Genomic DNA, 27,115 nt, shown 5'->3' on the forward strand with positions numbered 1-27,115 from the left:
CCCGGCGGGAGGGGAGGGGGGAGCGGTGCGTTACGACAGTGGCGCTGTGCGGCAGGGCGCTGCTTTCCGGCGCTCGGCGGCGGCGGGGAGGGGGGCGGCCAACAAAGGGGCGGGCGGCAGCGCCATGTGAGGGCCGGGGGCGGCTCAGGTGAGGCCGGGCGGGGGAAAAGGGGGCCGGGAGGAACGGCCCCGCCGCTCCCGTTCGCTGGGGGCTGCCCGCGGCGGTGGGGAGGCCTCGGCGGAACGGCGCGGCCCGGTGGGGACGGGGCCGGGGCCGGGGCCCTGGCGGGCGGCAGCCGCCCCCGCTCCCTGTGGGGCCGCCGAACGGCGTGGGGGTGCTGAGGGGACGGCGGCCGTTTGCCCGCGGGGCGTTCGGGCCGGGGGTGGGCACGGCAAGCTGACGTAACTCCTGGGTTTTGGGGTGGTTTTGGTTTCTTGTTGTCACTTTATTTTGTAAACAGAACGGATCTACTGAATGTCACAAGATGTTTTTGAAAGTAGCCCCCTCTAGGCTTGTGAAGTCTTTTGGCTTACTATTTTATACAACATAACGTTGTATAAAATAACATGAAGCATAACTTACAGTTTGTGTGAATAAACACATCTACTTTATAAAAATGTCAAACTTGTTTTTCTGCTTAAAAACAATGTTAGAGGCAAATTTGGTCATAGAGGTGGCTTTAATATTATGGAATGTATTCCCCGGTTGTTGTGTTTAAGAGTAAATGCAAAGAACTGCACGAGTGTAGTTTAATCAATGCAGCACGTAGCTGGAAGGTGAGAAGGCTTCATTGCTAATCCTGATTTTTCTGGTGGAGCGTGGCTGGGCCTTGAACAAAGGGTTTTAGTTCTTTGTGGTTCCATAAAGGGAAATTGATGTGATGTGCCATGGAACAGCTTGAGAATTACAAGAAGTGTTTGGAAATAATTTTAATGATTTTTAAAGCCGTTTAAATACTAAATGTTGTGTGCTTAATATAGGTGTAGGTAGTTTTGTAAACCCATGGAAAAACAATAAATATGCACTCCAATTTCTACAGCTGGGTTCAGTTACGCCTATTTTGTATTCACTGATCAGCTGTTCTTGAAAACTCACCCCAGCTCCTCTTTCTAGGAGAGTGCAATGAAGGTTTCTAGGGATGATTTCAGGTCAGCAGTAATGCCTTTCTGGGACTCCATAGGTAATGCCATGGGCCCAAACAGCCGTCTTTTCAGACTGCCTTAGCTGTACTGCAGAGCACAAGGAGTATTTCTGTAGTAAACAGGAAGGCTGATGTAGCCAGTCAAAGCTGTGTCCCATGCATAATTAAATTTAACATAAATAATGTAGGATTAGTGATCTAGTAGTAGTGGAATTTGTAAGGCCACCATGGTTTTGTCTTTTTTACCTTAAAATTATTTTAAAGCATGCTTTTTTTCTTTAGCAGGTGGAAAGAATGAAAGGAAGGGGGGATGAAAGAATGTTGAACCATTTTGTGTGGCTGTATGATGGAAGGAAACAGGACGGAGAACCTGTGCAATAAGTCTTTTGGATGGCTTCAGCGACAAGAGAATGATGTTAAACCATGGCTCTGGAAACTTTCTAATTGCTTTTCTGCTGCCGAGAAGACTTTGCCTTGCAGTGAGAAAACGGTAGGTAATTGTTTGCTTTGCCGAAAGTCTAGCTGGTACCTGGATACAGAGCAGTATACCTAATGGCAGTGCTATTGTTGGCTGAGGGGGGAGGGAGGAGACAGCACTTACTGTGCAAAGTACAAAGTCTGCCTGGGAATTTAAGGTCTGTAGTTGTGTTCAGAGTTCTCTCATCACTACTGGTGAAAGTATGAATGCTGTTTTGCTTGCCAGGCTCTGCTCTGTACCTGTGTGTCTGGAGTAATTCAACTGATTGGTTTAGAAAGTGTGTAGGGCAGCTTTTTGAAAGCTCTCTGAAGCTATTGCTGAAGAGTAAGAAGCTACTCTCCATGCTTCCAGGTTTTCTCAATTTAGTTTGGAGATAAATTGTTTTCTGAATTGGGTATGTATTACTGTAATGGTAGATATGCGCTTAACAAAGGCCCAATTATTCCTTGTTTGTTTTGTTTAAATGTTTCAGTTCTGTAGCTATGTATGATTGTGTACAGTAAAGATGTAGAGTGCTAAGAAATAGTGAACACAGTGACATGCTTGAGCAAGCAAGCTCCAACAGTTAATTAGCTTTCATTCATGTGTGTTTAATGTTACTTTTGGTTAAAAGATATGGAGGAAGCTGTGAGCATATACCCTGGGTTGGTCTTTTCGTGCCTAGGGAGTTAGGAGGGGAGCTGCTGTAAATTCTGGAGCTCAGTGTATATGGCAGTTTCAGATGGGTTTTTGGCTGTCTCTCTTTCTTGTATAAGATAAGGCGTCAGGTAAAGAGTAATGGTTTTGAACTTGGGTAATCAATTATTCATTGCTGTGTAGTGGGCAATGCATTAAGTTCAATTTGGAAAGTGAAGTACTGGTCTGAAGCTTTGGAACAGAGCTGTGTGCAGGTTTGCTATGCTGACCTCGGTGTTCTGGTGCTTTTCATAACCTTGCTGCTTGGTTGTCACTGCTGCTTTTCTGTCTGTACCTCTTGGTATCTTGGGGTAGGCAAAAGCGCTTATATAGTCATTGTGAGAATTTAGTCTTCTGTCTTTCTAGCTTACCTTTTTTAAATCATTTCTAATTTTCTAAGTCTTAATCTTTCAATGTATTACTTTCAAATCTTTAGTACTGTTCTGAAGTCTTTATTCAAAGCAAAAGATGTTTACTTATGTATCTCCCCACTGGCTTTTTCTTATTTTATATTTCACCCATTAGGGTTTGCTCTTTTTTTTTTGCTTTGCAGTTGGAGGGAATCTCTTAGACTTAGCCTAACACTTTTCTCCTTTTCAAATTCTGTTTTTACAGACTTTAATTGGTTTGTTGCTTCTGAAACCCATTAGTACCAGTATATCTCAGGCTGGCATGTATTAAAGGAAACATGCCAGTTTTTCATGCTCAGCCAGTGAGGCAGAGATAACACTTTTCAAAATGGTATTGTCAAAATTGTATTTTTAAAAATATACATATGATAGTGTGAAATTGTTGGCTTATTAATGTTTCTGAATGTAACATAACCTTCATTTTCCAGAAAGGTTACATGGAGAACAAGAAAGCTGCTGTAGAATTGAAGGATGCTTCATCTCATAATGCTGGCTCTAAGCTGTTTCCAGCAGTACCGCTTCCTGATGTCCATCCTCTTCAGCAACAGCAGATACAGCTTTCACCTGGCCCGAAAGTAAGCTGCTGTGCTCATGGCTCTGACTCTCCTTGTACTCCACAAATGCATTGTGGTGGTGGTGGTGGTAATGTCATTCACCCTGGCACGATATTAGACTCAAAAAGCACTGGGACGATTACCTGTCAAGTAGGGTCAGGATTTGCTTTCCAGCCTGCATCTTCACTGAAGAACCCTCCAGCTAGAAGCAATTTGGCAGGCATTGCCAGCGAGTTCCCTGGCATGTGCATAGAAAACAATGTATCCTCCTGTCAACATCTGCCCTGTTGTGGAAAACTCCATTTCCAGTCCTGTCATGGTAACATGCACAAACTGCATCAGTTCCCAGCCCTTCAGAGCTGCACATCTTCGGGCTACTTTTCTTGTTCTGAATTCACAAGTGGGGCTACAGGCCACTTGGACGAGCATATTGCACAGTCGGAGCTAACATCACGTGTGTGCGCCAACCCTTTGCACCTAAACGTGGCACCTTCAGTTTGTTTAAAGGGCTCTCACTACTGCAATGACTGCTTGAATCAGGTTTGTATGCATTGTGTTTCTTGCTCGTTAAGCGTGCTATATGGTAAATGTTGAAGGAGTAAGTGTTACTTGAGCAAAACACCAGCTTCTGTTGGTTGCAGTCTGCATTTGCCTAGGTGGGGACGGGTAGTCCAAATGTAGCAGATCCCTCAGAGGCACTCTCTTCTGAGGCAGTGTTCAGCTTAACAGCAAGGCGAGACTATCAGTGTGTAGTTTACAGTGGATCTTTAATGTACTCAAACAGAATTTTGACTGGATTTTAAAGACAGTTCTCTCCTTGACAGCTCCAAATAAAAAGTTCTGTAGCAGTGATTCAAAAATCTAGGTAAAAAAAATCTAGGCTAGGTAATGTTTAATACGTGCACTTGTGTACTGATCAGTAAAGGTCCATTTGAAACTCAGGTGAAATGTCTGAAGCTACAAAGATATTCTTGTTTTGGTTTAATCTTAGTTTTATCTTCCCAACTCGTAATTTGTACTCCAGTACTAGTTTGGTACTCCTTAGAACTTGAATTTTAATAGGAAATTCAAATGAAATAATATACAGAGCTTTGCAAGATGCATTTCTTAGGCTTCCAAACATGAGTTTCCAATACAGAAATGTTTTCAGTAAACTAAGTGATGAAGTCAGTATGTTTTGAAGCATAAATATTATTTTTGGTGGGAGGGTGAGAATTCAGCCTTGTACTCTTAAATGTGCTGATTTCACATGGTAGGTGTTTTCAATATACGTCAGGACTTTTTTGAAGATGGCATATCTTCATGTGCACAGTTAAATAAGGATCCTTCTTTGCGTTTGAGAATATAGAGCTAGTATGCTAGGAAAGACTCAGATCTAGAAGAATATTTTATAGAGCAGTACAGCTGTTAATTAACTTTCTAGAGTACATTTGAACTTGCATTCATTGCAGATGAGAAATTCAGTGTTTCTAGCCTGGAATAATAGGTGTTCATATTGTATACTAAATGAACGTGTATTTTGAAAAATTGTCCCAACAGCCAAACAGAAACAGCCTAGTTGATGCTGCTAAAATCTGGCCAAATATTCCTCCTCCAAGTACACAGACAGCACCTGTTTCTATCCCAATATGTAATGGCTGTGGAACCAAAGGAACAGGAACTGAGAGGAGTTTGCTACTGGCAAGCAGCCTTGGCACATCACCACAGAAATATGGTAAACCACGTTTGTTAGAAACTTGAACTTAGTGGATGTCCTCCTTAAGTACTGTTGCATATCGAGTTCTCTTAAATTGCACTGTTCTCTGGAAACTTCTATGAAGTCCTAGAAGACTAAACAGTAAATTACACCTTATATCTGTTTTGCGACATTGTAACTTAGATTCACCTGTTTTCACTGCTTAGTTAATATACTGCATGGTTTGCTTAGTGTTTTGATTTTGGCTATTGTATTTTTACAATACTAAGAACTAGAAAAAGGAGTTCTAAGAAATTGGAATTTATTTTGTTCTGATGCATGATGTTATCTTGAGCCATGCTTTAAAAAGGATTTTCTTACTCTAGTGTCTGATCTTAATTCAGATGCAGTAGAATAACTGGTCAACATATACCCAAACAACCATGGTAGTTATCTGCTGTGCTGAATTTGATGTTCTCAGCTAATTTTATTTCCTGGCTTTTTTTGACCTGTGAGGATGGTCATTCATCAGATTTCTTTTCTGGCTGTTCTGTGGGGATAGTGTGTATAATGTTGATTCATAACAATATAGATATGCAGAGTGCTGAAACACCACAAACTTTATTTGCAGAAACTTTATTTGCAGTTTCTAGCATGTAATAGCAAAAGTTTATCCTCTGTGTCCATTTCTGTAGGACACCTCTGTTGCATACTTACCTTAATTTTTCTGTAGTCAGTGACACAGTACTAGTCATCTCAGCTGGTTTTGTTTAGATTCTTTATCTAATGCACACTGTACACTTGAACAGCTTTCATGTTTCACTTTTTTATTGATACGGCACTGAGTCTTCATTGCACATGCCACCTCAGGATGAGATACCTTTTCTAAATATGTTACTTAGTTATTTGAGAGTTTAAAGTAAAGTTGCAGTTGCATCTTTATTCTAACTTAACAGTGACTGAATTCATGTTTAAGATTGATTTGAGGTAAAAGGTTTCTCCTTTGAGGGGAAACTGGAAAAATGCACGATTATATAATGAATTTGCAGTCCCAGGCATGCTGTTCTGTAAAACATGAAACTTCTAATTTTTATCATATGTTCGAAGTTCATAGTGTGCAAAGTTGAACACTTCGGGTATTTGGGGATTAAAATGAGCTGTTACACCTGTACAGGGTCTCCAGAAGTTGCAGTAGCAGGACAAGTTCTGGAAAACTTGCCCCCCATTGGAGTCTTCTGGGACATTGAAAACTGTTCAGTTCCCACTGGCCGTTCGGCTGTAGCGGTTGTACAGAGAATTCGGGAAAAGTTTTTTAAAGGTCACAGAGAGGCAGAATTCATTTGTGTGTGTGACATAAGCAAAGAAAATAAAGAAGTTATTCAGGAGCTGAACAACTGCCAGGTATGAAAACAGCTTTAACCTAGTGTGCTTGCTTGAGGATGTGTACTCTGATACAGATTGTGACTTCTGTTTATTAAAGCTTTTATTTTGACTTTTTGTAAATGCATAGTCTTATAATTAGGTCTTATAATTAACTCGTAGGTGCTTTTTAATGCTAAACTTTCTTGGTATGCTACTTAAAACTGAAACTGCATTCTGTTATATGTAGATTACCCTTTTAGCTTAGCTCTCAGATGATTTTGATTTCTTTCAGTAATAAGCAGATGCTTCTAGTAGTATCCTTCAATAAGCGATTATGGCATTAACTTAGAACATAATGCTTTAACTTTTGTTAGTGAATATTTTACTCACTAGTGTGTTCTTGCAAATTGGTATTGTGACACCTGCAACAGCTTGTTTTTTCCATCAATACCTTTTCTTGGTATCTTTGACTTCTTTGTGTGCAGGTTCCTACACAGAATTTCCCTTCCTGCTCCTGAACTTGTAGATATGCTAGCAAATTCTTTGTTATTGGGTAGTGTTAGTCTGATGCTATAAGAAACTGTCAGCCTGTTGTTTGTAATTACCTGCTTACATGAGGTAAAATGAAGTGATGACAGTTCTTGCTATGTTTGTCACCTCTCTATTTCAAATGATGGCTTGTAGAATGTTTTCATAGTAGTGGCATATACTCTTAAAGAATGCAAAACATGGGAATCGTGATCTCTACACAGAATGCTGTCATCCCTAAGACACTGAGCAACTAGCAGTCAAGTTCGTTGCTCTCTAGAGTGGTTTGGTATTCACATACTGTACTTCATGCATGTGTGCATTGTATTGTCTGAATAGAAATTGCAAGGGAAAGCTTGTATCTGTTACTTTTGAACAACATTTAAGCTAGTATGTTTGAACAGTTCTGTAGAATCTCTTTACATTTCTATAGGTGACTGTTGCACACATCAATGCTACAGCAAAGAATGCTGCTGATGACAAACTCAGACAGAGTCTTAGGAGGTTTGCTGACACACACACAGCACCTGCCACTGTGGTTCTTGTGTCAAGTAAGTGTTTGGTCCTTCTGTGGTACAGAACTGTGTTCTTCTCTGCAGTATTACTTATGCATGTAAATACTTCTGGATTTTGCTTTCCAAGGGTTATGTTTAGAATCAGCTTTAACTGACCTGTTCAATTAAGAATTCATAATTTTGTTGGCAGCGAGAGAAAAGTAGGCACGGAAAGATGAGACCTTTTAGTTAAATCATTGCAATCTGTTGGCTTGTTAAGTGTTACTAGGTATGCTTATAAATACTGTCTGTTAGACAGCTTCAGTAGGAACCTTAATAAAATAACTTAGTGTTCCTTATGGATATCTTTCAGGAATGAGTTTTGAGACAAATGTATTGTTTTTATTCTTGTAGCAGCATACTATACAGGTAAACATGTAAGGCACTCAACTACTAAATTGTTGTGTGTTGCCTTGGGTTTCTCCCGAAAGCTGTAATCCCTGTTAAACTAAATGTTGTTACAAAAGTATACAGTAGTGGTCAAATGCCTTGCAGATTGCTCCAAGTTGCTGTTTAAACGAAGACCCTCTCTGAGACCGAATGGTAACTACTGATTTAAATCTGTTGAAGTCTTGTTGCTGTTAGTGCTATTTCATTGGAAACTTTCAGTAATAAATAAAACCTGACAAGTGAGCTCTGGAGCGTTGCTTGTTTAATTTATGATTTCTACTTTTTCCCCATGTGTTCATTCTTTTTTACTTCAGCGGATGTAAATTTTGCTTTGGAACTCAGTGACCTGAGACATCGACATGGTTTTCGGATAATCTTGGTACATAAAAACCAAGCCTCAGAAGCACTCTTACATCATGCTCATGAACTTATTTGTTTTGAAGAATTTATTTCAGATTTGCCCCCAAGGTTACCACTGAAAATGCCGGTAAGGTTTCAAATTCTTAATTCACTGAACGTTCCCAAGTGTCAAAGCCCTCTCTCTCTAATTTTGGAGGAAAGCAGTGCTGTTTTATGGTGGGACATAATGTCCACTACAAATTTGGCCATTGTCTATATTCTAGTTACTGCTGTGTGTATGTGTGCTTTCTGCATTGAAACTGAAAGAATGAAATAAAGAACCAAGTAGTTTACTAAAAAAAGTACAACAGCAAAGTCACATTCACTAAATATTTTGAGGTAATGTATATTACATGAGTTTCTTTCACTGGCAGAAAGTAGGATAAGAACTTAGCTGTGCATTAAGACAGTTTTGTGATGCTCTCCTGGCAAAGAAGCTGGTTTTAAGCAACAGCCTACTGTGTTTTTTCTCTGGATGGCTCTCTCTGGATTTGCTGTGTTGTCTTTACACAGCACTGAGCCTTTTCTTTCTTTGGAAGAACTTCCTTAACTATGTGTTCACATGCACCTGTGTGATATAGAATTCTTGGGTTACAAACAGTGAGGCTCTTATCTGGAGAATATTGATAATGATCCATTGATCAAAGTGTGTGTAGTCTCTTCGTTCTTTAACTTATTTTGGAGATGGAAGTTTCAGAGCCAACCTTGGCATTAGTTTTCCCAGTAAATTGAACATTGTAAAGAGAAGACTTTTCTGCAGGGGGGAGCTTGTCACCAGAATCAACATAAAAATATTGTTTTGAACAGCACATAGGTGTTCTGATATAAAACTAAAATCTTATTCCCTTTAACAGGCGTGCCATACGTTGTTGTATGTTTACAATCTGCCAACAAACAGAGACAGTAAAAGTGTCAGTAATAGACTCCGGCGCTTGTCAGACAACTGTGGAGGGAAGGTGCTGAGCATTTCCGGAAGCAGTGCAATTCTCCGTTTTTTAAATCAAGACAGTGCTGAACGGGCTCGGAAGCGAATGGAAAATGAAGATGTTTTTGGCAACAGGATCATAGTATCTTTTACTCCCAAAAACAAAGAACTTAATGAAACAAAAACCTCCAGCTTTGTTGGAACTGAGAAGGTGAAGTCTCCCAAAAAAGTTAACAAGAACACAAAGCTGTGTCTCTTCAACAAAGATGCAAGTGATCAGGCTTCTGGTACCAAAGGCATTGCTGGGAGAGGGGTACAGATTCATGGATCAATTATCAAACCCACAAATGTTAAGAGTTTGCAGGTATTGTTGTGTTCTGCATTGTTTTGTAGCCTTGCTGTTAGTCATGTTCTGAAGATTGCTTGCTAGAGCTGTATTTTTAAATGGTTGTCCTAGTTAATGTGTAACTGTAATGTGTAGTGTATTCATGAGTGAGTTGTATACTCATCTTCTCGGAAAGCATGTGGTGAGTTTGAAAGTGTTTTTGCTCTCTCACCACCACTTTTTACTCAGTTTGGAAATATTGTTGGTGCTTACAGAGTCTTGGATCCTAGGTCAGTTATAGCTTTTTAATTGGTGTTGAATTAGTAGATCTACGCAGTGTAGCAAAAATACTACTAAAAATCATTGACCATTTACTTCTTTCTGTCACAGAAAATCAAATATTCCTGGTTCTGTAGTGCCAATGAAAATCTAACTGAAGAAAACTTTGACTTTCTGTCATAAGAAATGTCTTTAAGGAATGCCCAGTGCTTTTTTGCTGACCTTTCTCCTGTTTTGTATAGGAGCTATGTCGGCTTGAATCAAAGACTATCAGTAGAAATACTGAAAACCAGCAAGAACATGTAAGAGAACCAATTCCGTCTCAGAATAACTCTAATGCAGTGATTCCTGTGTCTCTGGCAACAAAAAAAACTGGAACGGGAGAATCGTCTTGTAAAAGTAGTCATAAGTATGTTTAAGAACTTAGATGTTAATGTTAACTGCACTTCTTTTATATGAATTCTGCAACATAATGTGTTTTCTTTTTTGTGTTGTTCTAAATAGAAAAGAGATCTCTGCTTCCAGGAGTATTACCAATTCCCCTGTAGATAAAAAAGATAAAGATGAAACTGTATTTCAGGTCAGCTATCCCTCTGCTTTCAGTAAGTTGACAGCCTCAAGACAACTCAGTCCTTTGCTCATGTCTCAGAGTTGCTGGTCATCTCGGTAAGTGTCTGGGTCTTATTTGGGAGGTGGAGCAAGACTGGCCAGTGCTAGGCCTTTACAGTATCTGTTTTGATTCTTGATATTTTCATGTGGAGTTGCATACAGTAGACGTTACCAATTCATGGGCATGTGAAAAGTTGTGATAGTGTTGCATAATAGCTGACAGGGTGGATAGAAACATAAGATGAACTTTTATCAGAAACTTACTGTGTGGCAGTTGTTTCATGTAGACTTTGACTCATACTTCTGAAAAATCAGAGGTATTAGACATCTTACTCTTAATTTCAGTGTCTTTGTTCCTTGTAGGAATTTTTCCAAACCCTTCAAATTCTCTTAGAGGCTTAAATATCTGGCATCTGTCAACTATTAAAATAACTTGAATGAGTTTAACTTATGTGTTAGTAAGATAGTAGGGGAAGACCTGGTGTCACATACGTTAAATTGGGTGACTTAGAAAGTCATTCATATTATTCATCAGCCTTCTCAAAGGACATGCTTGTCTTGCTCTGGTGTTTTGCTTGTGTGAAACTTGTTTTGCATGCATACATATAGCAGGAAAATGCCTTCAAAGTTCTGTATTTGTGTACTTGATCTGTCTGTTTTAATGGATTTCAACATATCAGAACTGTGCAATAACTACTCTAGTTCATAAATGTTTTTTGTTTTACCCAGGAGTATGTCTCCAAACCTTTCAAATAGATCATCTCCACTCACGTTTAATGTATTAAATCATACCAGTGGTACAGAATGCCCTGATCCTTTTGCAAATGGTGCAGACATTCAGATCAGCAATATAGATTACAGATTGTCCAGAAAAGAGCTGCAGCAAACTTTACAAGAAACTTTCTCAAGACATGGCAAGGTAAAGGGTAAAATCCCTTCACTAAATCTGTCTTTTTAAATACTTCTTGTCTGTGTCTTTATGGGTATGTTTGTGGTCTAGCTTTGAGTAGGAATAGAAAGCTATCCAAATGTAACTATTACACAATACTACCTTGTAGCAAAGTTTTTCCGGGGGGGGGGGGAACAAAACTCAGAACATCACTTGCACTAGCTTTCTAACTTGCACGTGGTCTCTGTAGATCTGGTAGTTTGAAGTTTGTTATATATCACATATTTGTAAGTGGTTCACTCTGCATGGAGGGAAGAGATACACACTTTGGCTACATAATCTTTTTAAGCTGTAAGGCTGAATTCTTAATGTCAGATTAAAAAACAAGTAAAAACTGAGTTTGTTTTTGTATCTTAAGTGATCAAAACCAGGGAGAGTGAGAATCAGTTGTTTTTAAAAAAAGTAATTATACTGGGGGAGATCACTCTTGTAGTGATGCTATGTGATCTGTAGATAACATTCTTTTGGCATCTTCTGCATGGGAAGGAGATACCTGAGTACTGTGGCCTTGCCTTGTCCACAGCTTGTTACACTGGATCATTGTTTGCATTGTCCTGTTGGCTATGGCTCATCATACTCAGTTCTCTTTTGCCTTATGTTCTGCTGTTGGACACAGTAAGACGACTACTCTTCTGTCAGCTTGATTTGGGTTAATATTTTGTGGTAAATGCATAAGGTTGTGTGGCTCTGACTTTCAGGTAAAAAGTGTCGAGCTTAGTCCTCATACAGACTACCAGTTGAAGGCTACAGTTCAGATGGAAAATCTGCAAGAAGCAATCAGTGCTGTCAACAGTCTTCACCGATACAAAATTGGTAGTAAAAGGATCCAGGTCTCATTAGCAACAGGAGCTACTAATAAATCGCTCTCTCTCCTAAGGTAATAAATACTGTCTTAACTGCTATAACATGTATTTAGTAGTTGAGAGATAATTTAAAATACTGAGTAAAGGAATGATAGATGATTAGACAGACTTGTACTTTGTTTTCCTGATAATTGTGTTAAATGCAACTAGGCTGACAGTTTTCAGTTCAGCATTTTTGCATTGCTTACATTAAAGTTGCCCTTAAAGAGGTTAGATCTCTGTTTAATGGTGTCCTTGTGTTGGACTTCCATCACCGCTTTTGTAATACTGATGTACTTCAATAATGTACGTTTAGCAGTTAAGATTCTACTTTGCATCTTGTATTTTTTTCTCCAAGAAAATGCCAACAAATCCTCTCCTTAAAGAGAGGACACACAGTTCAAATGCTTTTGCTCTCTTTATCTCAGTTTCCTGTAAGGAAAGTGGTAGAAGAACTAGAGTGCTAATGCTAGTGGGAATACAGATGTTTTATTTCTTTCTTCCTTACTGAAAGAAAGCATTAGAAAAAAATCTTCATCTTGTTTCAAAGCTCCATTTGAAAATAGTGTTGGTATATAGTGTATTCATCAATTCTCTTGCTACTGCATAACTTACAACTTCATTTCATTCTTGCATTTTTGTTTATAGCAGTTCAAATTTTTTTTAATGTAATGACCAGGTAACTGGTAACTTCTAGTGCTATAGTTTTAATGTTACAACTTACAGATGCTGAAAAACTTACTACCTACAAAAGATGGAATTTCTCCAAAGATGTTACCTATGTGAGTTAGCAGGAATATATTACTACTTGCCACTCCACTGATCTGAAGCATCAACTTCCATAGTGCTGGGACAAAAGGGAGTAGTTAGTTCTGTTGTCATATTTAGAGATGCATTTCATGATCTATAAACATGTCGCAAACTGGTCCAGGGAATACATAACTATTTCTAATACTAACAGATTAATTTTGTGCTAACATTACAAAGCTTCTCTTCTAGCTCAGAAGCCATCTCCATTCTGCAGGATGCACCTGCTTGTTGTCTGCCTGTATTCAAGTTCACAGAAATCTATGAGAAGAAGTAAGTTCTCAGTTCTTCTTGTTTAGTGCCTCTAAGAAGAATTCAGTTTTGTTTGCTTACAGTGCATTATAGAAACTAACAGGTGCTGTGCTTTGCTGTTAGATGTTGCAGTATCTCTGTCCAGAACCACTGACTGTAATATTGGCCTTTGGTTAAGGGGATATGGTTGTATTTTACTGATTTTTTTCTTCTGTTTAGGTGAACAGATTTGTGGTTGCCTTGAACCGTTTGCGTAGCATAGTTTCTCCAATATTCCTCTGTTATAAATATAAAATTAAGATTGATATTTTTTTACTTTTTTCTTTTAGATTTGGGCACAAGTTAATTGTATCAGACTTGTACAAACTAACAGATACTGTGGCAATCCGTGACCAAGGAGGTGGGCGGCTGGTGTGTCTTTTGCCCAGCAGTCAAGCCCGTCAGAGCCCATTGGGATCTTCACAGTCACATGATGGTTCATCAGCAAACTGTAGTCCTATAATATTTGAAGAGCTGGAATATCACGAGCCTGTTTGTAAGCAGCATTGCCTGAATAAAGACTTTATGTAAGCTGTGCATAAAATATTACAAAATATTATAAAGTATTTGAACAGCAGTTAACACTAATAAGTGGGTTAAAGTTAGGGAATGTTCACATAGCATCTTTAGTAAATTGTTCTTACTGGGTTGAAGCTTTCCTGAAGCCACATATTACATTTTTCTTCTTACTCAACAACAGCCAGGGTATGCTAGTACTGTTGTTATTAGGTGTTCACTGGTAACTGGCTGATAAGTGTTGCTGTACTGCTACCCATTTGCTACACATCTTAATCTAATGATAATAAAAGCGTGGTCTTCTAAATAATGTTTATCTTCTGAAAACTTGCTTTAGACCCCATTTTGATGAATAAAAGGTGGAAAATGCTTGTGACTATATACAGTGGCCTGGTCAGCTAGTGTCTGTATCATAATATGTTTATTATGGGTGTGTATGAGCACAGGAGTCATATGCTTAAAATGAGTGTAGAACAAGTGTATTAACTTCAACCTCTTGTTGTTACAGTGAGCATGAATTTGATCCAGATTCTTACAGAATTCCTTTTGTGATTTTGTCTCTGAAGACATTTGCTCCTCAAGTTCACAGTCTTCTACAGACCCATGAGGGCACTGTGCCTTTACTAAGGTAAAGTAGTTTAAGCGTAGAGCTTTTTAGCCTTTTAGCGTAAAGGCTGAAATCTTAAGTTTTCAGAATGTTACAACAGCCATAAAGTTGTAAACTACCTGCTGTATTAAAAATTCCACTCCTCATACATGCTTCTGTCAAATAACTGTATCAAATTACTGCTTTTACATCTTGCTGAGCATAAAAAGATGCTTTTATTTAAAATGTACATTTTATTAAGACTTCTGTAGTCTCTTAGTAAGCTATTAAAGCCTCTTGTTCAGGAACAGGCTCAAAATAATTGTTTGAGGATCATTGTTATAGCAGTATTTTAGTGTATGATAGAAATTTTTTTCTTTCTTCCAAAGTTTTCCTGATTGTTATATGTCAGAGTTCAATGATCTTCAAGTGGTGCCAGAAGGCCAGGGTGGTGTACCTTTAGAACATCTGATCACCTGTGTTCCTGGAGTTAATATTGCCACTGCCCAAAATGGCATTAAAGTTATTAAATGGATACATAACAAACCACCACCTCCTACCACAGGTAAATATTTAATCTTTTTTCTGAACTAATATGTTTCTGTGGAAATGTTTCAAAAAGAATACCGGAAAGTGTCTTGTATAATTGGTAAACTTAATAAAGGAAAACTAACATTTTTTTCTCTTGTGCTTTAACCTTTGTCACAAATAATATGCAGTGATTAGTGGAAGAATACTACTGCAAGGTTCAATAACACCATTTATTTTTTTGTAGATCCTTGGCTTCTGCGTTCTAAGAGCCCTGTAGGTAATCCACAACTTATTCAGTTCAGTAGAGAAGTTATAGATCTACTTAAAAGCCAACCGTCCTGCATCATACCTGTCAGTAAATTCATCCCAACATACCATCATCACTTTGCAAAACAATGCCGTGTGTCTGACTACGGGTATTCCAAGTTAATGGAGCTGCTAGAAGCAGTACCTCATGTACTGCAAGTGAGTTATCTGGCACTGTTCCTTTTACTTTAGAGAACTGTATTTGTATCTTGAACTATCTGAATTATGAGCCTGTTGCTGGTTGGTATTATATAATAGATGCCGTGGAATTACCTTGTTGACCTCAAAAGAGATATTACAGTCCAAGGTTCAATTAAGTTACTTCCTCCTTGTCTTGAGTTGTTAGTTCTCTCTTGTTAATTTACCCCACCTTCCCAAAGTAACTTCTTTGGAAATAAACACTTTATTTAATCTATGCCTCCAGTGGCAAGTTTGAAGGATTTTTTAGCCTATCATCAGTGCTTGGGTAAATGATTTTAGGTAAAAGAAACACAGTAAACATCTGAATACCAGTAAGTTAGTCTGTGTAGCTTGTGACTTGAAGGATTGTTCTGTGAAATAACAGATTGCATGGCCTTATCTTACAAAAAAGATACTATGGTCACATTAGCTTACTGCTTTGAATGCTAGTTGTTGTAGAGGTTTAAAATAACCAATACAATCATATGCAACAATTGCAGTAGTACTCCTGGAGGAAGTATTTCTTGATTGCATATGCCTTATTACCGGAAGTATATGGCTTTACAAGGCTGTCTCTGTGAACAGTTGTCTATATCCTCTATCTCTAGTGTACCTATACTAGAACTGGCTTCTAACCAACTTGTAAAAATAATTAGCTGAGGATGCTAACGATGAGTGATCAAATAATTTTCTTTCAGATTCTTGGCATGGGTTCCAAACGCTTATTAACTCTAACGCACAGAGCTCAAGTGAAACGCTTTACTCAGGACTTATTGAAGCTTCTGAAATCCCAGGCCAGCAAGCAAGTTATTGTAAGGGAATTCTTACAGGCTTATCACTGGTAAGTTAACTTCTGATGAAACAGGAAGAGCTGTGCAGGGCATGTCTATCCACCTGTGGCTTTTAAACCTAGTGCAAGGGGGGTCAGCACTTCTCATCTTAGTACAAAACTTGTGTCAACTGTATTCCATGATCTGCAATTTCCAACTTCTAATGAAAATTAAAACTTCTGTCAGGCTGTACTGCTTTACTTTTGTACTAGGCTCATGTAAGTTTCTTGAAGCAGAAAATAGGTTATGTCTTTAGTCCTATTTGAAGCTGACTAATATATTTAAGCAGCTTGTAGCATGTTTACAATATGAACTGTTATGGGAAAAGTGTTAAGCTTTTTTTTAGAGGGGAACATAAAATAGACTGAATGTCAATAAAGTTCTTAATTTTAGTTAAATTTAACAATGACATAATAATGAGGATGAATAATAACTATTTTGCTATTACCAGGAGTTATTCTGGTCAAGTACCATAATTCCGTGGTTCTTTTTAAAACATGTTTTCCTTACCATGAAGATGGAAAGTAGTACCTCACATGCTTTGAGGAAACAGAATCAAAGAATCGTCTAGGTTGGAAGAGACCTCCAAGGTCACCCAGTCCAACCTCTGACCTAACACTAACAAGTCCGCCACTAAACCATATCACTAAGCTCAACATCTAAACGTCTTTTAAAGACCTCCAGGGATGGTAACTCAACCACTTCCCTGGGCAGCCCATTCCAATGCCTAACAACCCTTTCAGTAAAGAAGTTTTTCCTAATATCCAACCTAAACCTCTCCTGGCACAGCTTTAGCCCATTCCCCATCATCGTGTCACCAATTGTATCTTAGTGCTACATGTGGTCTACTTGTAAAAATATGATTTGGCACTACATGTGCCAATGCCTCCTTTGTGGAAATCCACACCTTTATTTCTGCTATTGGCAAAAATACATTACTGGTTGTTTATTAATCTACTAAATGTGCATCTCCCTTATAGTTGGTTAGCTTTGGCAATTCCTTGAATAAGAATGTGAAATGTTCCTGCATCTGAGAAATACTCATCATTCTGGAGGGAAAGGAGTAAGGGGAGCAGAATACCTTTTACTATTCTGCATAATATTGTGAACCTTAATATCCTGTTTTCAGGATAGGTCTGCAATAGGTCTGTACCTTCTCTCAAGTCCTTAACTTGTTTAAGAAGAGTATGCATCTTTATTGTGCAAATACAAACGGTTGAAAGCATGGCAGCATGGGGGGGGCGTGTAACATGTTTTTCAGTCTCTTACTAAAGTAATACTATTCAAGTTCAGGTTTTCTATTGTCACTTGCCACTACTAGTGAGGTGTCTAGTGGCTGGTGTGGCTTTCTTGCAGTGGCGTGTGAGTCATTAGTGTAACCCTTACTTTTCTGGTTAGAATAGATAATTTGGTTTAAGAATACTTTTTCCTTTGTTTCATATGCTAACATTGATAATATGAAAATTATGCCTATCTTGTTAGAATCTGAGGCTTACCCTAATAGCATTCTATGTTAACTCAAAACTTTGACATTTGTATTATATAATCTTATAAAATATACAATTTTGTAAAACTTGCAGGTGTTTCTCCAAGGATTGGGATGTTACCGAGTACGGAGTTTGTGAACTGGCTGATATAATATCAGAAATTCCTGATACAACCATCTGTTTGTCACAGCAAGATAATGAAATGGTGATTTGTATTCCCAAAAGAGGTATGTCTGAGTACCTTTTCTTTTACTGTTGAAGAAATTGTTCTTTGAATATTTTAAAAACCAGGCTGTGTAAAACATGTAGAAGTGATGTGGGTTATATTTTGTTGATGATAGTTCTTTCTACCTCTATAACCACCTTTAACTGTAAAGTATTTATGAAGTTATAACAAATACAGGGTTTGTTACCTTAGGAATAATTTTATAATGGAACAGACAGGAAAGCAGGTGGCAAAACACAAAATCATGCTGCTACTACTGCATGTACTAAGCTTTCTGTGGTACGATTAGAGAGCAGGTTATTTCTACACAACACATACTTCAATATTTGACTATTAAAGATGGTGTGAAGTACCGATCACATGCTTATTTTGGACTATACCTGTCTTACTTTAAGACAGGTCTTCAATATTAGAAGAAAGTGGTATAATGTGAGCAATCTAAAAATCACTATTTCCTTATGTTCTGTTGCATGTCAAAATAGTTCTGTTGGTACATAGCTATAGCTTTCTTTTTTTAACTTTAGAACGCACGCAAGAAGAAATTGAAAGAACCAAACAATTTTCTAAAGAGGTGGTAGACTTACTACGCCACCAACCCCACTTTCGAATGCCCTTCAATAAATTCATTCCATCTTACCACCACCATTTTGGTCGTCAGTGCAAACTTGCTTACTACGGTTTTACCAAACTACTTGAACTCTTTGAAGCAATACCAGATGTGTTACAAGTAAGTCCTAAAATCTGTTTGTTTAGGAAGAGTTTAAAAGTAAACCGTTTAGAACTCACTCTAAAGTTATGTTAGCTAACTGTATTTAAAACTTTGATATAGCCATGTTAGTAAACTGTCGAAGCCTTATAGCATGTTCAGGCTAGTTTAACATGTTCGAATTGGATTACATTTACAAAATTCAGTGCATCAAAATCAGAGCTAAATTTCATTTAAGTTGTGTTAACCTTGGTTAAAGAAAGCAGGCTATTTTTATTGTCTACTTTGTCACTTCAGAAACTGTTTTTTGCTTGCTATGTAAAAATCTTGTGAGGTAGCCCTGCTGTATACCTAATGATTGCTTGCAAGCACTGAATTTTAGTTGCAGATTAATTTTTTCCCTCCAACTAGGTAACTCACATTAACCAAGTGTAATTTTGGTTTTGTAGGTATTGGAATGTGGAGAAGAGAAAATACTCACGCTCACAGAGGTGGAGCAAGTCAAAGCAGTTGCTGCCCAGTTTGTTAAACTGCTGCGGTCTCAGAAAGACAACTGCCTCATGATGACTGATTTACTGACAGAGTACAGTAAAACATTTGGATATACGCTGCGTCTTCATGACTATGATGTTAGCTCAGTTCCAGCTTTAATGCAAAAACTTTGTCATGTTGTAAAGGTAATGCTCTTTGTAATTTATCCACCGAAAAGGTATGTAATGTGTTGAGGATTTCCTATCTCAAATTATCGCTGTGTGTTTAATAATGTAAAATTTTGATTTTTAACTTTTTCTAGGAAAACTCATCCACATTTAATAAATAACAAGTAAAGCATTGTATTAGAATGCTTTTTTAACAATAGCGTAGTTTTCTTCCCAGCTTCTGACTGTGTTAAAAGTAGTCATTTCCTGTTAGCTGTAGTAGGTCTCACTCTCCTGTGATGTTTTATATTGTTGATTTTTTAAATCTGATTTGAGGCTTTGACTCTGAATGGAAATGTCTAAGGATCTTGTAAGCCAGTAGAAAAGAAGGGCTACTCCTACATAGGTACGGATGTATTCTTTTAGTTTCCCCCATGCTGTTACTTCAGCAGCTGATGTTCAGGCTGGAGTTTAGTCACATCCAACTGTCTTGAAACAAAGAATGAAATTGTCTACTGCATAGACAATACTGCTGTATTTCAAGTAAATATTTTGTTGTAATTTATGTTGTAAGCTTCATCTTTTAGGCTTTTGACTGGGGTAGTATCAGATGCTGGTATGTAACACAAGATACAGCTGTGCTGAAACCCCAGCTACACACTTTATTTATAGATCAATCTCTTCCTTGTTCCCTAACTACGTTCCAAATTCATTTTTGTAGGTTGTTGACACAGAGGCTGGCAAGCAAATTCAGCTGATAAACAGAAAATCTCTGCGGACTCTGACTGCCCAATTACTAGTCTTATTGATGTCTTGGGATGGAACATCCTTTCTCTCAGTTGAACAGCTTAAACAACATTATGAAACAATCCATAGTACTTCTCTTAATCCATGTGAATATGGTTTTATGACCTTAACCGAGCTCTTGAAGAGTCTGCCTTATTTGGTTGAGGTATGAAAGTTCTTTTCTGGTGTTTCATACTTTGAAAGAGACATCATAACTAGATGATACATAAGCTTGCATTCTAATTCTTTTCTTTTCCTAATAGGTTTTTACCAACGGTGCCACAGAAGAATATGTGAAACTTACAAATCTGTATATGTTTGCAAAGAATGTGAGGTCCTTACTTCACACCTACCATTATCAGCAGATTTTTCTTCATGAGTTCCCACTAGCATATAGCAAATACACAGGAGAAGTGCTGCAACCTAAAGCATATGGATGCAATAATTTAGAAGAGCTCTTGGGAGCAATTCCACAGGTGTGAAGAATTGTTTTGCACAATCACATTGAGACTTCTGAATGAAATAAAGTAGTTACACAACTGAAGTTTCTGACATTTGGTTTGAATTATTTATATGATTATATTTTCTGAGGAGGCTTGTACCAGCTGTATTTTAATAGCTTCTGAGAAATTGGGCCTTTGTAATGAGAATTTTTTTCAAATGTTTTGGGCGAACTTTGCTTAAGAACCGTTCCTGGTAAGGCCACAAACTTTCTTGCTTTCCTGACATATTTATCAAGTGAGATAATTGATTTTTGTTGTCACTGTAAAGAACTACAGTATTCAAGTTCAATTCTGCTTAGGGTAGACTTCCTGGAGTAAGGAGCTGTGGCACCTTGTCAGAAGCATCACAGTGGCACTTTGCTATGCCATCTTGTCATCCACATGCATTTAAGTGCTTTAGGATAACTTTGTGACCCAGTTCATGGCTGTTCTCTTCTGAGTAGAGTTATGTTTGTGGAGAGTAACAAAGTGGAAATTTAGAATTTCATATTTAAACATACTTTAGTTAATATTTAGTACACTTGCTAGCCCTATGGGTTCCCTTTGTTTGGCATCAGTTTTGAGACACTGCTTTTACTTAGGCAGTGTAGTACAAATTAACAATATGGTTCAGTTGACTTAAAAATAACTTCAGTGCAAGACTGAATGAAGGCACTGAGTAAACTGCTTTAGGCTTTGAGGCTAGCATGTACTGCTGTTTAATTCTGCATTTTTCTCTGTAGGTGGTCTGGATCAAAGGACATGGCCATAAGAGAATTGTGGTACTGAAAAATGATATGAAAAGTAAGCAATTTCAATTTTGAACCAGTATCATAGTTTCCATTTTTCTTTCTTTTTAAGAGGTCACTTTAGCAAATGAACTTGCCTTTTTGTAGCTCGTTTTAGCTCACCTAGTTTTCCCCCTGCTGATCATGTGGATGATCATGGAAATCAACTTGCTGACCATAATGGACATATTATGGAGACCACAGGATCCACTTCATCAATGGAATTAAGTCTAGGAACACCTAGCAATGGTAATGCTAAGTTGATTTGTATAAGAAATTTATTACCTCTGGGGAAATAAGCAGAGTAAGCAAAGCAGCATGGGGAAAGCTGTGTGAGTTAGATTTAACTTCTGTAGAAACGTTTTCAGGTTTGAAAGCTGATTCTTTGGTCATCTCAGTGTGTAGTTAGGCATGTGTCCTTTCAACAAGGGTGTCTGTTCTCAGCTGTGTGTATAGTCACTGCAATACTTTCTCCTGGATTTTAGTGGAAACTTAAGCGTGTATTGATAAGGCTAATGAGAAAAGATGGTCAGTAGTAGCTTCTGGCAGGGCTTTCTCCTACCTTCCAATAGGGCATAGTGCTCTTTCTTGGCTTATCTTTGTGCTTATGCATTGGCAAATAATGACAGTCCTATTTGCATAGGTTTGTCTGCAAATAAAAATAACTGGGAAATGTTGAGCTTATAGTTCATGTCTTGCTGTGGTCTCCAATTCTTTTACTGCCTCTAGTTCAAAGAACTTGAGAAATGATTCTTGAGGTATTACCTAAGAAGTCTAGGTAGTCCATTTAGTAAGGGCATGTTACTTTATTTTGAAACTTAATTTTCACATCTAAGTGTTAGTTGGCATGTAAATAACTGATACAATGTCAGTACATCTGCAGGGGAGTTGTCTGGGAAGTGGCTCTTCTCTGTTAAAAGACTGTTCCTCATCTCTCTGTCTATTAGTTAAGTTTGGCAAATAACAGATTTTACTCTAGGGGTATACCTGCTCGGGCAAGCACCAAGTTCAACAGAGTTTTGCTTTGTCTGCTGTATTGTAATTAGTTTGATCAGATGCTTTTCATCCCAGCAAAGGAACTGAGGCTGGTATATGGCATAGCTTGTAAATCCTCAGAATCACATCTGAAGGCTTTGCATTTAACAGTGCTAAAATAATGACACCTTTGTAGCTTACAGATGCTTTGAAAGATGTTCTCTTACTTTTGTAGTTTCTAATCAAACTGAGCAAGAACTTCTTTGCCTCACCAATACGTCTCCTGTTGACCTCCTGTGCGAGCCAGTTCCTTCCTGCTTACCATCCCCGCAACTGAGACCTGATCCAGTGGTTCTTGAGTCTGCTGACCTAATTCAGTTTGAGGAACGTCCTGTACCTCTCTCTGGTAAGAGTTTGCCTGTTTTGTCTAATGTAGTGATGATGCCTCATGATCTCAAACAGAACATCAAACAAACAGTTGTTTAGAAAGTTCCATTTAAAAAGAAAAAACTGTGTATTGCCCAATAGGATGTGTTGGAAATGCAGGTGGCTTCTATCAGATGTCTGAGTACTGACAATAAGTACCCTACAGTGGCTCTCAGGTGAATTTTATAGGTACCTTATCCCTCCACCATTAAAATGGCATTTTGTCAACCTGTAGCAGTCTTTTCACCAGAGTAATTTCATTGTGCTTTTTAAGCACTGACAGGCTTAATTTATGAGAATTAAATTGAACCTTCTAAATAATATAATAGAAAAAGACCTAAAAGCAAACATCAAGTCAGCTGCAGAGGTGAATGTGACACATCTCTTGGCTTCAAATCAGACTGACAAGCTTTTAAACACTTTATTTTTTTATTACCAGAGAAGTATTATTTTTCAAGAACAGAGCATTAATAGAGTTGTCTTGCTTATTTTAGAGATGATGATTTTAACAGAAGAAGAAAAACGAAGAATTGTTACCACAGCTCAAGAAAAATTGACCTCTGGTTCTGTGGTATCTAACACCATAGAGAATACTTCAGTGCCTCCCTGTCAGTCCTCTGAAACCCAACTAAACAAGGAAGCAATGGACAGCCCAGCCAAAAAGCAACACAAAAACAAGGTGAAATTGGCAGCAAACTTTTCACTTGCACCTGTAACCAAGCTTTAACTGTTTCTTTTAGTGTGAAAGACAAATACCTATGGACTCTGCACAAAATAAAGCTATTTGCTAGCCCTTATGTATTTTAATGAAAGGCCTAGAATTAATTTGTATTTAAATGTGTTCTGTGAATATTTTGTTCCTTTTACACTGAACACAGCTATTAGCAGAGCAGAATTTTTTCTATTATTTTGAAAAAATCCAGCGTTCATTAAATTATTCTTAAATTTTACAGTTTTTCATAGATGTGTTCAGTAAAAGCAAAATATAAATTCAACTAAAATGGAACAGATTTTATTTTCCTTAAGCCTCATTGGTGGTGTAATCATACATGTAGCATATTATACTCTATAGGCTGTTGCTTACTGGTATTGTTTCAGACAGTATTAATAAAATGCATGATCTGTCTTTCAAAAGCCTGTTAAGAAGTTTTAACGTGCTGACCTGAAGTGACAAGAGTGAGGGAGTTGATTGTACTCCAGAGGAGAAACTTGTTCTCTGCCCTTTCAGATGACTTGTAGCTGCATTGTAAATTCTTTGTGTAAAGACATCTGTAGAAGATTATGTGGATTTCTGTAAAACTCGTTTTAAATATTTTCTGTACCTTTCAGTTCCATTTAGGAGCTTTCTAGGACATTGATGTTTTAAGCTTCCCTTTTATGTTTAGTTCCAGTCTGGCGTGGATTTGGTTAAGGAAAAGACTGTCTTGGTGTTATGAGTTTGAGATAGAGACACACTCATTTTATTGTGTCTAGAAATGAAGTTAGGAAGATTCTGATATTTCTAAAATATGCATGTAATGCATAAATGACAGATAATGGAGCAGGTCTTATTAAAATGTTTTGTGATGGAAGGTGTCGATGCTATTTCCACCTGTAAGGGAAGTTCTAACTACATGTGGAAATGCTAAGGTTGTTCTGCTTAACCTTGTTTTCTATTTTTAAGCATCTTTGGTAAATGGGAAGCTTATTCTTTGATGTGCTGTGTTTTAGCTGTGTCTGTTTTTATTCTAAAACTTACTCCTAGTGTTGGAAGCTTTTTTTTCAAATTGTGGTGTCTTGTGTTGGCTTTTGAAAGGGCCAGCCTTGGAAGAGAAGTTAAGTCAGTGGATGACCTCAACTCTAGTTAGCAGAAGCGTCCAGTGTATGAGACTTTATACCCTTTCTGGGTAACCATGGCATTTACAATGGGTTGTATTTGCCAGGCAGCAAATAAGTTGCTTGTTGTACTGAAAGAACCTATACCAGAGGTTTTCCACTGGCCAACTGGATTTTTTTTAGGTGGATTCTATTGTAATATGCAAGAGATGGAACATGGGCTCTAATTTCTCAGCCAGCAACAGGAAATGCCACTGAATAATGGCTATAGACAGAATTTTACTAGTCAGATTTTGTTATGAAATCTTTTAAATTTAGACTTTACCTGTAGTAAACATATAGCCATTGTGAATGCAGAGAAACACTTGGAAGTTTTTCTGAGCATTATGGCACAGTATCTGAGTCCTTAGTAAGCCTCTACAGACATCCTGTGATTTAGAATAAGCTTTCTTGGAATGCTTTTAATAAGTTTGAGTTAAATGCAAGAACATCTGCTTTCACCTTACCTTTGATAAGTTAACACTGATCACTTAGATCTTTGTTTCAGAAGAGCGCGCATTGGCGAAAAGGCAAATCGGGAGTTCTATTTTCATAAGGTGCAGCTGCAAGTCATCTAGAGTACTGAAGAAAACCAGTTTTTGATGCTTTAGAGGAAAATATGGTATTTGTCAAAGTGCATGTGGTTATACCATTTATGGAGGTCAGCATACCTTTTCTGGATTCATGTGTGATTCTGATGAAATTGCTGTTTGAAAGTAATAGAATAATACTTTTGAGAAGTTGTGTTTATAGTGTAACAAAATAGCTATTTGAATTGCAATATATTTTTTTATCCAAAGGGTTAAATGAATGATGTGACTTACAGATTTAAAAGCATTACAACCATGAAATTCTTTAATTTAACAATTAATGTGCTATTTCAGATTCATGTCTGTTTAAAAAAAATGTCACTGAAGCCCTCAGTTTATGCACTATCTTTTTCTTGGAGTGGGAGGGAGAAGAAATTCTTTTCTTAGCTGTCTACTTTGTTTGGACACTTTCTTTTGTGGCTCAAGTGCTGTTTTGTGTGTTGGGACCAAACAGTTGTGTCAATAAAATTTTCAAGCAAGCATAACCCTTGTCTTTTTCTGAAGAAATGTAGGTTAAAAAAAAAAAACTGTTCTAGAATCCTTAGCTTGCTGTGTCACTCACACGAAGTTGAATTATCCAGACAGAGCAGATAGCTAAATTTTGGGGCTTAATGAAGATGAAAATTCCATTAATCCATAACCTGCTACTCTGGAGAATGTGGGTTTTTTCGACTTCTGCAATTTTACTATTAACAGATGCACTCAGCAGTTTGCTTCTAAAAACAAGCCATGAAGCTGTTGTACAAAGAGCAGTAAGAATTACTAACTGCTCTAGAGAGAAAAATGGAGAAAAGTATAAATGGAACAGGTAGAAGTAAGGTTCTCTTGAGTTTTAATCTCACTTTGAAAAGTTAAAATATATGATTAATGTCATATAAAGTCCTGCTGTGCAATAAAGCTAACCAGTCACTCTTGGGGTAAACTAGCCTTGTTTTTTAAGCTTGAAGATAGTAAATATCCAGGTGCTACGAGTCTGGCACAGAAGCTACTCTGCAACTTCACTAGAGAGCTTTGAACTTTACTTCAGAATCTTAATTAAAATACTGCAAGTAAACTGTTCTGTTATGTCATCTCAGGTTTACGTGCAAAAGTAAAGAGCTGGATGAGCTTACTCCTGATTTTTTTATTCAGTGGTCTTACTGCATTCTCTTTAATGGAACTGTCAAAGGGAGCAGGCTGCAAGAAAAAATGTCAGGGCAACCTCACGTAAATGGTTGCTTGACCCTGCAGAATACTTGGTCAGTCCAAAGCGTTTAAGTAGTTACATTAAAAACTAATTCAGCATTGCATAATTAGTGTAATAGATACCCCTTCCTAAAATGAGGGGTAGGCAATTGGTAAAAGCTTTCTAAAGCATAGGAAACAAATCGGACAGTCAGTGCTCCAACTTTACTCTTTTGGTAGTTGTGAATGCTTTTAAGTATGTGAGTGCAATGCCTCATGCTACCTGGTATGCAATTTAACTGCAAAAGGTGAGTTTGATTTTAATTGGTCTATTGTTATCCTGCTGTGGACAGTCTCATTTCTTTCATTCTCATGTTAAGTCATTTGTTTAAGTCAATTAAAGTTATGATTAAAGTAATTTTTTTCAGGATATGATTCATTTTGTCTGCCTTAATGTAACAGGATGGTGTAGTTGCATGCTAAACTGTGGTTTAACTTATATTTCTATTAAAAAAAACAACAGCAAGACAGGCATAATGGCAGAGTTGCAAGTAGAGGGGGGTATAAGACATAGCTGACATTTCAGGTAAAATGTGGAATAATGCTGGTAGGAAGTATGACAGAACATCACGCTGTTCCTTAGGCTTTGAAGTTCCTGAGTGGAGAAGCTGACAAAAGGGTTTTCCTTTGGACAAAGTGGAACTTTAGGGTGTGAAAGAAGGAAAGCAATTTTTATGTACAACACACTGAGGTTTTGGCCACAGACAAATGGCGTTGTCTAGACAGTTCCAGGGCTTTGGTGAGGGGTGGGGGCGTGGGAACTGAGTTACATGGCCTTGCTTTGATAGCC

The 27,115-nt window shown here is 37.8% G+C and overlaps 1 protein-coding gene across 4 annotated transcripts; it reads left to right on the forward strand.

Annotated features, from left to right (window-relative positions):
• MARF1 (meiosis regulator and mRNA stability factor 1) lies at nt 1–26,700 on the forward strand. Of its 4 annotated transcripts, none has more exons than XM_048067037.2 (27): nt 1–148; nt 1,425–1,632; nt 3,134–3,799; nt 4,799–4,973; nt 6,109–6,335; nt 7,258–7,375; nt 8,083–8,255; nt 9,022–9,456; nt 9,939–10,105; nt 10,201–10,362; nt 11,035–11,224; nt 11,953–12,131; nt 13,096–13,176; nt 13,485–13,721; nt 14,219–14,338; nt 14,686–14,861; nt 15,072–15,292; nt 16,012–16,154; nt 17,724–17,857; nt 18,381–18,583; nt 19,012–19,239; nt 19,922–20,152; nt 20,250–20,462; nt 21,212–21,272; nt 21,365–21,505; nt 22,467–22,637; nt 23,152–26,700. In XM_048067037.2, exons 2-27 carry the CDS (start codon nt 1,486–1,488, stop codon nt 23,382–23,384), a joined length of 5,232 nt encoding a protein of 1,743 aa, XP_047922994.1. In that variant the 5' UTR covers nt 1–148; nt 1,425–1,485; the 3' UTR covers nt 23,385–26,700. The 4 variants fall into 4 exon arrangements, with proteins under 4 accessions (XP_047922994.1, XP_047923027.1, XP_047923019.1 ...); XM_048067070.2 differs by having other exon boundaries at nt 3,134–3,280; XM_048067044.2 differs by having other exon boundaries at nt 29–148; nt 1,428–1,632.
• Nucleotides 26,701–27,115: the final 415 nt, after the last annotated feature.

This window comes from Anser cygnoides, chromosome 15 (genome assembly GCF_040182565.1).
Source record: "Anser cygnoides isolate HZ-2024a breed goose chromosome 15, Taihu_goose_T2T_genome, whole genome shotgun sequence".
In the NCBI taxonomy this organism is placed as follows: domain Eukaryota; kingdom Metazoa; phylum Chordata; class Aves; order Anseriformes; family Anatidae; genus Anser; species Anser cygnoides.